Source organism: Manihot esculenta, chromosome 11 (assembly GCF_001659605.2).
Source record: "Manihot esculenta cultivar AM560-2 chromosome 11, M.esculenta_v8, whole genome shotgun sequence".
NCBI classification, from domain to species: Eukaryota; Viridiplantae; Streptophyta; class Magnoliopsida; order Malpighiales; family Euphorbiaceae; genus Manihot; species Manihot esculenta.
The window spans coordinates 29581478-29596163 of record NC_035171.2 but is presented as its reverse complement, the minus strand read 5'-3'; the positions used below and the strand labels follow the sequence as shown (position 1 = coordinate 29596163).

The 14686-nt window shown below is 30.0% G+C and overlaps 2 protein-coding genes across 5 annotated transcripts; one reads left to right on the top strand and one right to left on the bottom strand.

Moving 5' to 3' along the window:
• Positions 1 to 6218: 6218 nt before the first annotated feature.
• LOC110626919 (putative E3 ubiquitin-protein ligase XBAT31) lies at positions 6219 to 8947 on the top strand. Its single transcript, XM_021773109.2, has 8 exons — positions 6219 to 6590; positions 6769 to 6828; positions 6949 to 7020; positions 7108 to 7229; positions 7299 to 7439; positions 7531 to 7638; positions 7817 to 8075; positions 8234 to 8947. The coding sequence occupies exons 1-8, from the start codon at positions 6411 to 6413 to the stop codon at positions 8630 to 8632; spliced, it is 1341 nt and encodes a 446-aa protein (XP_021628801.1). The 5' UTR covers positions 6219 to 6410; the 3' UTR covers positions 8633 to 8947.
• A 1824-nt stretch (positions 8948 to 10771) lies between these two features.
• On the bottom strand, positions 10772 to 12518 carry LOC110626976 (uncharacterized protein At3g17950). 4 transcript variants are annotated; one of them, XM_043961659.1, is made up of 4 exons: positions 12218 to 12518; positions 11960 to 12070; positions 11846 to 11871; positions 10772 to 11304 (listed from the first exon to the last, which is right to left on the bottom strand). In XM_043961659.1, the coding sequence occupies exons 2-4, from the start codon at positions 11985 to 11987 to the stop codon at positions 10876 to 10878; spliced, it is 483 nt and encodes a 160-aa protein (XP_043817594.1). In that variant the 5' UTR covers positions 11988 to 12070; positions 12218 to 12518; the 3' UTR covers positions 10772 to 10875. The 4 variants fall into 4 exon arrangements, with proteins under 4 accessions (XP_043817594.1, XP_021628879.1, XP_021628880.1 ...); XM_021773187.2 differs by having other exon boundaries at positions 11960 to 12038; XM_021773188.2 differs by having other exon boundaries at positions 11960 to 11995.
• Between the last annotated feature and the right edge of the window lie 2168 nt (positions 12519 to 14686).

Here is a 14686-nt window from a genome sequence, read left to right as displayed (position 1 = left end):
TTGGAATGGTTGTATCTATTTGAAAATACAACCTAGGCGAAGAGTTTGGTCAACATATGTCGTAATCATGGGATAAATCAGGAAATGATAATAATTATTGTAAGTTGAATCTGTCAAATCTTGTAAAAAATGACCAAAAAGATAAATCAAATAGCAAAAAATTCGTTGTGAAAAAGGCAGATATATTCTTGACAAAACATGAGCACGACAAGGGAAAAAAAATAAATAGAAGAAAAATATTAATTTGGGCACTGCAAGAGCTGCCGTAAGAGGAAAACAGACAAGAAGCAGAGGCAGATGTAGAAACTCTTGTTTTTAGAATGGAGTTCCTAGAGAGAGAAAAAACCTAGAGAGGTTACGTGATTCGTTTTCGAGGTATCATATGCAATAATGCATGCTCATGCCGTTTCACAAAAAGCCTGATGCTGCAGATTCCTCAGTTCAATTATTTCTGCTCTATTATATATATACATATATTCTTAAAAGAATTATTATTTATTTTCTATATTATATTAATCAAATCATTTAAAATTTAAATGTTAAATTAAAATATAAAATAATATAAAATATTAATTTTTTTATTTTAAGCGTTTAAATTAAAATATAAAGTAATATAAACATTAATTTTTTTTCATATTCTTATTCAATTATCTCAGAGATTTTGTGGCCTGATCTCGATGGAATCTACTTTAGAATCTTCAACAAGTTGTAGTTGTTAAAATTTCCTGTCCAAATTATACCATAATTTTCAATTTTTATAATTAATTATTTTTTTAAAAGTAAAATCACTGATTATATTAATAAAATTATATTAAATAAAAAAATAATATCATTTCAAATAGAAAAATAATTATACCTAATAGATCCTCTAGATCATTCAAAATCAAACTTCTACATAAGATAATTTGGCAAAAATACTCTTCAAATACTTGTTTAAACCCCTGCATAAGATAATTTGACAAAGATACCCCTCATTTCTTCTTATCTCTCGAGTATAAATCATTAAAATCTCCCAAATAAAGTCACGGAAGAGAGCTTCTATGAGATAAAGCTCGAATAAGGTTCTAAAACTGACGTCGTCGTGGCAATTCCGGAAATCTATAATAACTAGTAAACTTCTATTGAACATTATATTTCGAAACAACCGAATCAATAAATTTTGAAAAAAAGTCAATTACAGAAATAAATACATGACTCTTCCACATTAAACAAAATTCTCCTTCCAATCCTTATCTATTGACTAGAAGCAACCATCAAAATGTAAAAAATTACGAAAAAATTTCATACGAGAACTAAAAGTTTTTGTTTTCATCAAAAATAAAATATTCGGCTTGTAACTAGTAACCAAATCCTTCAATGCATTAACTGTCCGAGGATTGCCGAGTTCTCGGCAGTTCCAACATAGGACGATCATTGCTTTTGGCTCTCCCGACCTTTGATGGGATGAGCCGCTTCACTGTTGCCTGTCAAATTAACATTCACAGGGGTGTTATTAGAGGTATCCTATTGAGAGAAGGAAAACCTGTAACAACGTTATGTTTAGTATTTCTTGGCCTTTTTTTAGCATTATCATTTATTGGGGATACAATCTCCTCATCAAGTTTATCAAACACAACAACATCCACTCTAAAAGATACCATAAATATGTCAAAGAGGTCTGTATATTCTAAAAATTAATTGGATTGTATGTGAGAAATATCTCTACCATACAAAAATTATAAGTGACGATCGTAATATATCTGAAACTCTTAATACGGATAACAATATTTTATTTTTTATCGATAGTCAATTGACGCAAATCGTTTTTCATGAAAAAAGAAAATAAAAAGTTAGGTTTAAGAAAAATAAAAAAACGAGAGTATCGAGTCACAAAGAGATCGTAAAAGGAAACTCGCGTCATTTTCTACTATTAATTATTAAATGGAAAATTAACTCAATTATATGTTAATGCTCTAAATTTTATCAAAATATAAATTAGTTTCTTTCATTAGTCTTTTCCTCCAAAAGGCCAAAAACTGTTTGCCTCAGTAAAGTAAAGATATGCAATTTGGGAAATATCTCTTTAAAAAAATAAAAAATTATACATATTAGTGAAAATTTGGTGATCACGTGTTGACGAAAATCTCTTAAAGATAAATGGTATCAATTTCATGATTATCAAATTAAAAGAGATTTATTATTTAATATTTTAATATTGTCATTATCAATAAATATATTTTTATATTTTCAAAATTTTATTTTTTATTTTTTATTTCTTTATCAATAAAATAGTTATTTTAGATATATTTCAGTCAATTGAAAAGCTAAAAGAAAGTTCAAATCCATGGCATGATGAGCAAATAGGGAAGATAATTATGTATGATTATTAAATTTATAAGATAAAGTTTAATTAAGAAATTAATAATTGGCATATGGTGTGTAATGTAACCAACGAATATAATCTTAATTTTCTTTAAATTAATTTATTGTATTAAAACTGGGATTGAAAGAAAGTCCCATCAAATTGAAAATTAAATATATTATTAAAAAAAATATTTAAGTTTGTTGGAAAGGTTGAACTAGCTTAGAAGAAATAAGTATTGAATAATGTATATTAAAAGATAAAGTTTGATTAGTTAAGTTGTCACCTTCTTTGCATCAATCTTTTTTTTTTTTATTATTCCATTGCCAATTTGCGATGCTCTTCCAATTTTCAACTCATGCGTTTCCACTGCCTTCTTTAGTTTGGTGGATTTGATTCTTTTTTCCTTTTTATATGGTACGTTTGAGTATGAAGCTTTTGTTACTGCTAAAAATAAACATGCTGCACTACTAGACTTCATCAGTGAAAAATCATTACTGGTAATTGAAGATCGAAAGTATCAAATTGTCTATTTTGAGTATGAAGCTTTTGTTAATGGCATATCCTTTTGTTGGAGAATTAATCTGAGTTCATGTTCCATCACCACATCGACACACAAACACATAAAGCGGCCGCCGTGCGGTTCAATTTAGACTATAAATCAATTTGGGTTGATTAAATTTTAAATTAAATCGGTTACTATGATTTTTATTTATAAACTGAACAAAAATGTCTATTGAAGATCGATTTGTGGACGAGTCTCTGTTTTTTGAATTAGAACTGAAACTGGCAAAGGTTTTTTCTTTTTTCTTTTTTATTGTATATTGATTCCTTCAATATTTTACCTATAAAAATTGAAATGTATTACCAATCTATATCTTATAAATTTATATGTTATTAATATTGTAAAAATTTATTTAAATTATTTTTTTAGATTTATCAGTAATGAGGGATTTGAAAATTTGATAAAAATTAGTAAAAAATTTTATTTTTTATTAATATAGGTTATATTTAAACAAATAAAATATTAAATATAAAAAAATAAATATATTTTTACAGAAAAAAATATGAGATCGTTTGTCTGATTAGATTATCACAAATTATAAATTTTACAAATATCAAAAAATCTTAGAACAGTTTTAAATATTAAAAGAAAAAAAAAATTGAGTATTAATTTTCTATTATTCTTGGGAATTTTGATTAAAGGTAGGACATATAACTAATAATTATAATTTATATAATAATAAAAAATTATAATTCTATAATTTCTTCCCATACTACTGATCTCATCTCGGACTACAAACGGACGTAACGCTCACACCCTTCCACGGTTTTGCTTTCCTAGACTGGAGAGTTGAAATCGTAAATCCGTTATTTTACAATGTTGATTTGTAATCCACTTTGAAGTTTTAGGTCTTGTCTTTTAGTTCCCATGTGTCTGATTTTACTTCTTTTTTGCACACATTTTTTAGGTTATTTTATGATTCAACAAACACATGACGCCCATCAAGTCTTGCAATCTAAGCTACTAGACAAAATTTCCCTTGAAATTTGGCAAAGTTACCATCCGCGTTCACATATATTCAAGAGAATGTTATTTGCTTGCATTTTTTTTTCTTTTTAAATTTGCAGTCTTTTATTAGCAATGATTTTGCAGGAGAATAATAATGCAAAATACGTTTTTATTTACTCTTTTCGATGTCCACGTTTATCGAAATATGATTTTTTTAAAAAATTATTTTATTTAATAATAAAAAATTAATATAATATATTAATTCTTACATAATATAACTAATTATAGGGGATGACTTATTTAGATTTTTAATCAATATTTCAATGAAAAATTTATAAAAATAAAATTTTATATTTTTAATTTTTCGCTGTAAAATTCAGAAAGATTTTAATATTATTATTTTATATAATAGTTTTGTCAAATTTATATTAAATATGATTGGGATCTCTAAATAGTAGCAATTATCCTATGAAATTAGTTTTCATTACTATTCTGATGATGTAAAATATATTGCTATATGATAATCATTTAAAATAAGTTTTAAATCGTTATTAAATAGTTCATATAATAAAAATTTGATAAGTGAGTAATGTGGTCTCACTTAAAAAATAAATATATAAATATCTCAATATCCGATCCATTATTAAAATTTATCTTTTTTTGAAAAAAAAATAAATTTCAACACAAAATTACTATTATCAGATACATATTAAAATATTCAATTACATCTATAATCGCGGAATCATCAATTTCTTAATTGGTGATATTTTTCAAAAAGCAACTAGCGACATCATTATTGAATTATCAAAAAATATTATTTTTATTTTTATTTTTTTACAGTATAAAAGAAGAATAATATTAGAGACATAAATATACTATTTTTCCACATAAATATTCTCTAAGTTCTTTATTCACTATTTTCTTCATATTATTGACTTGAGCGTCGAAATAGCCGCTGTTGATACTCGCTATTTCAACTTTTTTATTTTACAGTCAATCACAATACAATTTTATTCTAACTATATCATTATTTTGATTTTGTTAACATTATTTGATTAAAAATAAGAGTTAATGGATAATTGAATGAGGAGTTTCGGGTCCATTATTCAATTATATTATACTTTGCTTTGGCTTGGAAATCACAGTTAGAAATAAAAATCCATGCTAAAGTAAAGGTCATTGGAGCAAGTAATTCGGAAGGAAATTTGCTTTAGGGTTTGATTTTATTATGGAGTTTGGTGAGTTATTGTCGAAGAGCTTGCTTTTGAATTTTTTTTTTTTGAATTAATTGCTTTTGAATTTTTATTTTTATTTATTTTTACTTTTCCAAGCACTTCCTTTAAGACTCTTTCAATTTACAAACATCAAATTCAAATTTTAATGTTCCTTTTTTTTTCCTTACTCTAAGCTTTCGGTGAAAAAGTAAAGCAGCTATACCTTAACCTAATGGTTAATTAAATAATATAATAATACTTTAAAAACACTATTTAATTGTACATTGTTAATGATTATTAATCATTTCTTTGATTTTATATTATTTATTAAAAATTGCTACATATTACTAATTTGATGATTTTAGCAAAAATGTTACGATTGCTAATTTAATGATATTACAATATAATCATTTTTCAAATATTTATCAAATGGTAATTTAAATTATATATTATTAATAATAATTTTATTGTTTCAAGTAAATTTAATATTTTTATTTTTATATTAAAAATAGATATATTTAGAACGCTAATGATTCTTTTTAACTAAAATAACTATTTCTTAATCTTTGAGAAAAAATAAAGCCGAAATAAGTACTTTTAAGAGAACTTGGATGAAGTGAATAAAAATCTAACAATTTTAAAGAAAATATTTTGCTTTATAAAAAAAAAAAATGTTGACATTTCTTGTGAGGGCAAAATTGTCATTTGATGTATAACATCAGAGACTGTGTCACCGTCATTTTATTGGTAAGAGCTAAGTAGTATTGAAAGCAGACAAAGACCACCAAGTGTAATAATCACCAACAACTAAGGGTAAATTAGTAAAATTAGCTTCCAAACAGCCCCGTGCCGCTCACTGAATAATTGCAAATATCAACAACGCCGCAAAAGTAACTAACCCCTAAATTTACTATTTACTCCTTCACTTATCATCCTTCAAATCCAACGGTTAATATTAAAGCACTGCGAGTTTCAACGGTCGAGATCAATCAGCAGCTCAGATTTAGGCAAAAAACGTAATTTACTGTTTTGTGGAATCTACGAACTGCGCGAACAAATATCTGACTGCTGCCCGTTATTGCAAATACTTACTGACACGGTCAGCCTCCGGGCAGCTCCAAACTCCAATACTAAGACTTTCTCTCTCTAGGCTCGTCCCTGGAGGGGAGTAGTACTACTTAAAGATGGGAACTTTTCCTCATTAGGCAAACGCGGAAAGAGCCACCCACCGTTTCTCTTTATCGGAGAAGGTGGCGGAGGACAGTGGTGCACCGCCTCTCCGGTGACGCCGGGGTCTAGTGGCTAAGCCAAGTGGGCACCTGGTTTTAGGGAGAGTGTAGATATGGGACAGGGACTCAGCTGTGCAGCTACTCAAGAACATGGGCTCTTCAGTGCCGTGCAGTCTGGTGACTTGGACACTGTAAAGGCTATGCTCGAGAGAGACCCATCTCTCACGCACCAAACTACTTCTTATGATCGCCAATCTGCACTCCATATTGCTGCTGCCAATGGCCGGATCGAGGTGGGTTGCTTGGTTTTCGCTAGTGTTTTATTCAATTTTGGTGTTTTTGTGTGGACTTGTGGGGTTTTTGTATTGGTGCCTAAAGTTTAGTGTTTTTCTTGAGATTCTCTTGCTTTTGGTTAATGGTTTTTTTTTCTAGTTTTGGAGAATGCTAATGCATTTTTTGGGTGATTTGTAGATTTTGTCTATGCTTTTGGAGCGATCTGTGGATCCAGATGTTGTAAATCGTCACAAACAGGTAAGTTTTTCTGATTGTTTATGAATGTGAAATCCCAGTTTCTTTGAATCGTTTGATCTTGTGGTTTACTTTTTCTTTTACTTAACAGTAATTTTGTTTTGTTGATTGTAAATGGTGTAGACTCCGCTTATGCTGGCTGCAATGCATGGCAAAATCGGCTGTTTGAAGAAGCTAATCGAAGCAGGAGCAAATGTATGTCGAAATTTTAATGTTCTATTTCTTCTATTTATAGATTTTAGCTTTGGATATAGGGTAATCTTTAATTTGTGATTTAATCAGATTTTGAAGTTTGATTCACTTAATGGAAGAACTTGCTTGCACTATGCTGCTTACTATGGCCATTCTGATTGCCTTCAAGCTGTACTCTCTGCTGCTCAATCTAGCCCTGTTGCTGTCTCTTGGTAACTATCATTTGTTTCTCAAGATTGATTAAATTCTCCCTCTTTTAATTGATTATGCTTCAAATCTAGGGGATATGCACGGTTCGTCAATATTAGGGATGGCAGAGGAGCTGCACCATTGCATTTGGCAGCTCGTCAAAGACGACCCGAATGTGTACGTATTTTGTTAGACAATGGAGCTCTTGTCTGTGCTTCAACAGGCGGATTTGGGTAATGGTTAAATGGATATGTTTTCTTACTCCTCTGTTATACGAGGATGTGATTTGTCTTGTTTTATTGATACATTAAATGCTATTTACAGTTGCCCGGGGAGCACTCCTCTTCATTTGGCAGCCAGAGGCGGATCTATTGATTGCATTCGCGAATTGCTGGCGTGGGGTGCGGATCGCCTTCAAAGAGATTCATCTGGGTATAGCTCAATCTTTTTCCATCATCCTTTTGATGATGGGTCCTTATCATTTATGTATCTAGTCCTTTTAAATGATTTTTCACCACCCGAAATGTCATATTTGATAATTCAGTTACTTCTTAAGTAGAAGGCACATCCTCATTGGGATAATAGATACTAATGTAATCATCCATCACAGGAGAATACCCTATTTGGTCGCCTTGAAGCATAAGCATGGAGCTTGTGCAGCCCTACTCAATCCTTCTTCAGCTGAGCCTCTTGTCTGGCCATCACCTTTAAAGTTCATCAGTGAGCTTAATCAGGAGGCTAAAACTCTTCTTGAACATGCTTTAATGGAGGCAAACAGGGAGAGGGAGAAGAACATCTTGAAGGGAACTTCTTATTCCCTTCCGTCCCCATCACATTCTGATATTGGGGCAGACGACAATATATCTGAGGTAAAATAAATTCTGGTCCGGACTGAATTTGTTATGAGTTTCAAAATCTTCAATTGGGTACTTGTTCTTCAATTCATTATCATCATTTACAGTTCTATTTTTCTGTGGAAATAGAAATTTTGGGGCTAATTAATGTGTTGGGCCTTTATGTAATGCAGGCGAGCGATGCGGAGCTGTGCTGCATATGTTTTGAGCAAGTTTGCACAATTGAAGTACAAGACTGTGGTCACCAAATGTGTGCACAATGCACACTAGCCCTATGTTGCCATAATAAGCCAAACCCAACAACCGCATGCCTAAACCCTCCAGTTTGCCCGTTCTGCCGAAGCACCATTGTCCGCCTAGTGGTTGCTAAAGTCAAGGATTGTGATGATGCTGATCAAGACATTGGCGATATCGGTTCACCAAAGATGAGAAAGGCAAGGAAGTCACGAAACTTCAGCAGCGAGGGAAGCAGCAGCTTCAAGGGGTTATCAGCAATGAGTCCATTCGGAAAAATGGGTGGCCGGGGTTCAGGAAGAATCGCCGCAGACAATGAATGGATCGATAAGCCTTAATGATAATAGCATTTTGGAAATCAAAGATTTCAAGTAGCAATCTAGGATTCCTTTACTTGTGCTCCAAAGAAGTGCAAAATTATCAAAGTAATGGATGTCGGTGCCGGACCCAGTTAGTATATATATATATATATAGCTCATATATATATAGAGAGTGAGAGAGAGAGAGAGAGGTCCATTTGCTATGTAGATTTGGGGAATAAGCAAAGAGATGTGAGTTGCAGGTTTGGGTTGGTAAGTTTGGTAATATGGTTGCTGTGGATGATATTGGTGTATCATCTTGTTTACTTGAGATTGAAGTAGCATTGCTTATTATTTTGAGGGTTTTGTAATTTGTTAGGTGCCTGAATCGGTGAAACAAAGAAATTCCCTTTCTTCTTCAAAAGGGGAAAAAAAAAAAAAAAATCAATTTTCTCCAATCTATTACGCTAAAAATAATTAAAAGAAATGATTGAATCTCTCCAATCTATTACGCTAAAAATCAATTTTCTCCAATCTATAATTCTTATTTATTTTATTTTTTAAAATATATTAAAAAGGATAATTTTTAAATATATTAAAAAATTATCTTTATCTCCCTTAAGGAATATTATTATTATTATTACAAGTCAAAATAAAGAAAAGCCTGCTAAGAGGATGGTTGTCACGTGAATCTGCAACACAGTGGATGAAGGGGGACCCTTATGAACATGATCTGACATGAATAGGTGGACACGTGGAAGAGAGCTGAGTCCACATCAGAGAAAAGAAAATATTATTGAGCTTCCTATTATTTATGGATAATAACTTATATCTGATGTTATAAAAGAAATATTTTTTTTTAAAAAAATAATAACTTATTATTCATTATTAATTACGGTATAAACAATAAAAATGTTATGATTTATATATTATAATATTTATAAAATTTTTAAATTTTAAAAATAACTTGCTTTTTAAAAGATGAAATAATTTTATTAAAAAACTTAGAATTCTCCAGAACTAAAAAATATTTTTATTAACTCATTTTTTTAGTATTTTAAATATTAAAAATATAGAAAACATATTTTCTACAAAACAAACATAAATTAAGAATATATTTATCAAAATTAATTATTTATTCTTCTATTTCTTTTAAACTTACGAAGGCTCTAGCTTTTTTTATTAAATTTTTATTAAATAAAATAATATGTTTTAGTATTAATTATTGAGATAGAGGGATTAAAATAACATAACAATAAATTGATTAATTTTTTATAAAAATTTAAGGGTTTGATAGTATAAAATATAAAAATCTTTTAGTAATAATTGATATTATTTATTTATTATTGAATAATATAGATATTTACAAAAGAAAAATGTTTCTTTCTTTTGCTTTACAATTATTTAAATTTCATTTTACATAAAGTCTTCATTCTTTCTAAGAAAATAATTGAAATTTTGTTGTTTAATTAAATCAAGCAGATGCTATCATTAAGTCAAAAAGATTATCACTAATATAATATGTTAAGTGACCTAAGAGCAAAATATCTGAAAGAATGGGAGTTTTTTTTTGGAATATCTACTGATTAAAAAATTTGGAAAGAAAATTAAATGCTGGAAAATTTATTTTCCAGAGAAAGCAGGGGAAAAGTTTCAAAATTTTCACATGAATCTGAAAGCTGGTCATATGGGTTTAATTAGGTGGGTAGGATAAGACAAATCACAGCTGAATTTTTTTTTTTTTTTTTTAATTTAACAGAGAGTGGACTTCTAAAGTCTTCAACTTCACATCTCACAAGCAAAAATATCATAAATTTTCAAGAAAAATTAAAAAAAAAAAAAACAAGTTGCCATTAAGTAGAGATGATGTTTCCCTTGTGGACAGTAGACAGACAGGCATGCTTTAATAAATTAAAATGAAGACTCTCATTTTCAAATACCATGAGGACAGCTTTAGTTTTAAATTGGGTGTATTTAATATAATCGATAAATTTAATTTTTAAATTAAATATTTATATAGAATTAATTAAAGGGTATATAATAGAAAATGAAATTTAATATTTAATCTAAAAAGTAAATCAAATCATGGGATAGATTTCTAATTTTGTTGCAAGAAAAAATTTATTTAAATTTAATTGATTATAAAATTAAAATATGAATATATAAATTTTCAGTTCTGAAGAACAAACAAAACTTTAAAGTTTATTTTTCGGTTCCCTTAGACATAAAATCAAATCATCAATAGAAGACAACAAAAACATTTGGAGAAGCTTAGTTAATTTCTAACAGGATTCTCCACACATGCAAGAAAATAGGACTGGAACTCCATGTCCACTGCTGTGTCCCAACCCTCCATTTCTTCTCCTTTCAGCATCAGTTTCATGCCATGGTCTCACTCTTGGAGGAGCAATTTCGCCATTAACAAAAAGTGAGTTGTTAGGGCTTTGATTCCTTCTGTATTCATTGGCAGCTCTTCTCTCTACAGCAAGAAAATGGGCAAGAGAAGGAGGATTGTTCACACTTTGGGCATCAGTTGTGTTTCTTGAACATAAAGAGAAAAGCCATGTTTTGTGTTTTTTGTTGCTTTTTGATTCCTTTAATCCTTCCACTTTCCTTACCCTTGATGGTTTCCTGGAAAATTCCAATATGTTGGAAACACCAATAAGGCTTCCCAGGGTAATGCTTCTGTCATGGAAGAAAGATCCTGTAGACTGAAGTATTCATTCAGACAATCAGAGAGATCAACTTGCTTATATCAATACAAGAAATTAGACTTTTAAATTTTAGTAATTCTTTCCTTTTATTAGGAAATGTGTCAAATAGAATAGTGATTTCTACAAATATAATGAAAGAAAATAAATCCGTATGAAAAATACTACTTGGGGATAAAAATCACTATTACATGCATAAAATTCGCTACTAAAATATAGCGAATAAAACTCACCACTAATTACCATAAAAATTATATACTAAAAATTTTAATGACAAAATTTTAGTATTTATTCATAAATTTTAGTGTAAAACTCAAACAATAATATGTAATAATTCTAGGAATTATCAATATACAACAAAGCCAAGATGATATTTTTGAAAGTCAAAAATCAAGGAATAGTTCACCAGGCCCAACTCAATGAAATGCTTGTGCAGTGAATTGTGATAAGGGCGCCAAATCGTGACTAAAAAGAAATTATGACTTCTGTGAAATTTAGGTGCCAAAAAGATTACATAGATTTTCTGAATCTAAACACAAACCTGTGTGTCTAAATCTGATGAGGAATCTGTAGAGGAAGTTGGAGAACCAGTGAGTAAAGTTTTGAATGATACTGATCCAGAAAATTCATCATTTCTTGATAAACCAACTCTTACATTCAGAGGCTGCAAGCCCAGAGGCCATCCTTCTTCCTACAGTTCAATCATAATCACTACATCATCAAAACCCTAGCTTCTGCATCAAACAGAAGATAATTGTACTATCATCTGAAACAATGACAATGTGACAAAAGAAAATTATAGCAAAAAAACACAAACCCACATTCAAAAACTCAGAAAAAAAGCTAAAACAGTAAGTTAAAAAAAAAAAAAAGATCTAAGGGACAGCCCATGAGGGATAATACAAAATGATACCTGTTGAGCCATAATTATCTAGCACAAGAAGTACTTGTGATTCATTATATGCTTCTTCTTGATTGATATCAGTTGAAGAAGAAGCCAACAGTAAGGTCAGTTTCAGGTCCCAGAAATGAAAGCCAGAAGTGTCATTTCCTTGGTGTTTTCTTCTCTAACAAGACAACTGATGTTTTCTTGGACAGATTCTGAGAAGTTAAGAAGGCTAAACTATAAATAGATGTGATTTCATTTGTACTGTAGCTTAAGCTCAATGCAATAGAGAGAGAGTAAAAACAAGAAGAAAAGGGTCAAAAAGAGAAAGGACTTTTATCATTTATGTGAATTTTTCTTCTTTCTTAGCTTTACTTGAACTTTGTTGACTAGAAAGAGAAAGATGAAACACAATCATATTGTTCCTATAACAAACTGTTGAAGTGAACTACACAGAGCTAAAGTCCAAGTAAAGTTCAGAAAACTGTGCATTAAATACAGAATTACAAAATAAATAATTAAAGTTTCTTATTGATATTTTAAGGCTTATGCCTTCTTTTTCTTCTTTGAGGCCTATGCCATTGAAGATCCATTCATTTGCAGTCAAATTTTCAAAAATTAAATTTTAGTGTAATTAATAGATTGATCATTATAATTTTAAGATCAAACACTTACATGATTTTGTATTTAATTTATTTAAAATTATAATTTTTCATCTATTATAAACATTAATTCAAAATTAATGGGTGATTAAATTTTCTAAAATATCTTTTTGTAAAGGTCTGTAATCTATTTAAGCAATAATTATAATAATACATAAATTATAACTAGTAATTTTCTTTAGAGATTTTTAAAATTAGAAAGTTGATAGCTTTTAATGATGAGATGGGGGAAGAAGGGAGAATCCAATGAACTAATGAAGGGGAAAATGGACAAATACAACTTTGCTTTAGATTCTTTGCTATTGTGGATAGCAATATAAGATGACCAAGCCCAAGCTGCTGCTTCTTCTTCTTCTTTTTTATATTTAATTTGTTATTTTTTACTTAAGTTGAAGGGGCCACATGATCTGTGCATAGAGGAACAGGCATAATGAATTAGTGCTTTCACCATATCTTCCATAAAAGTGTTTATGATGATGGCCTGTCTGTAAAGAAATTTAAAGGAGGCTAAATTAATTTGACTCTCTTCTCCATTCTCCACCCACTAAAAGATTAATTCTTTAAGATAACGTTTGTTCATGATCAAGATTGCCCAAGATGGATTGCCTGAATCATACTGCCTAAATTTGTTGTTCTCAAGGGAAAAAAAATTTCAAAAGGGAGATTGAATTGTGAGAGTTGTGAAATTGGAGGCCCAAGTGAGACCCTAAGTCGACTACTGTAGGTTTGGGAGCAGTTTGAAGTCCTATTCTCAAGAACAGTGTTGAAAGATGGACCGGGATCTAAAAGGAAAAAAAGACCTTGAAGCTCAAATTCCCTAAAAGCAAAAAGCCTATGGCCCAACATACAGAAACTCTAGAGCTAGGCAGAAATGTTGCTGCTGCCATTTTCAAACACCTCCAACGACTAGACGAAAACAACAAATTCTGATCACCGTAAATAATATGCTACATGCTAAAGAACAAGGTAACCAAAAGAAAGCAAAAGCCGCAGCAAGAGTGGCCAAGAAGCTCAACTCACACCCCAATTATAAGCATTACCACTGTAATTCTGTAAAAACAAAGAAAATAAAACGATGAATCGCAACAAAGCATAGCAAAATCCCCTTAAAAACGTAGATGAGTCTAGGTGAGAGAGATCTTTGAATGGGTTTGCTCATGAACTTGGTAGAGCTTTCATTCGTTACTCCTGGGAGATTGTTCCACATGTTATCATCTATTTTTTTACTTTTTATTTAATGCAAAGGTTTTTAATTTCTTAAAAAAAATAAACACTTATTTTTTAATAATAAAAATATTTTTTATTTAATAAAACTAAATTTTAAAATTATACGTTGTTTAAAATTATTATTAGAACTGGGGGATTACAAGTGTAGGGATGTCAATTTGTGTCACACTTGGGAATATCCCACTTGGATTTACTCACCCTCGCTGGCAAAACAATTTAGAATGTTCGCTTTTATTTGGAAAAGTCAATAATAACCATTAAGAAAAAGATTTCTTTTTTCCAAAAACAAAAAGTCAATGCAATGATCTATTTCTGAGATTCCCATTTTTTGCTGTTCATCTTGGAACTCAAACTCTCTTCAACAACAACATAATGAGGTCTACTAGCAAAGGAATTCTATAAGTAAACCTATCATGACTTACCCATATGAATCCGATAGATTAATTTTCTAGGAATCTCATAACGAATTCAAAAAAAAAATACCCATTCAAAAGAAAGAGCTAACTGTAGAATCAGATCTATATGTATATATAATATATGTGGGAGAATTAGAAAGCCTACAAATTAAATTCTCAAACCAGAAATAGGAAGTTAAAAGGCAACATTA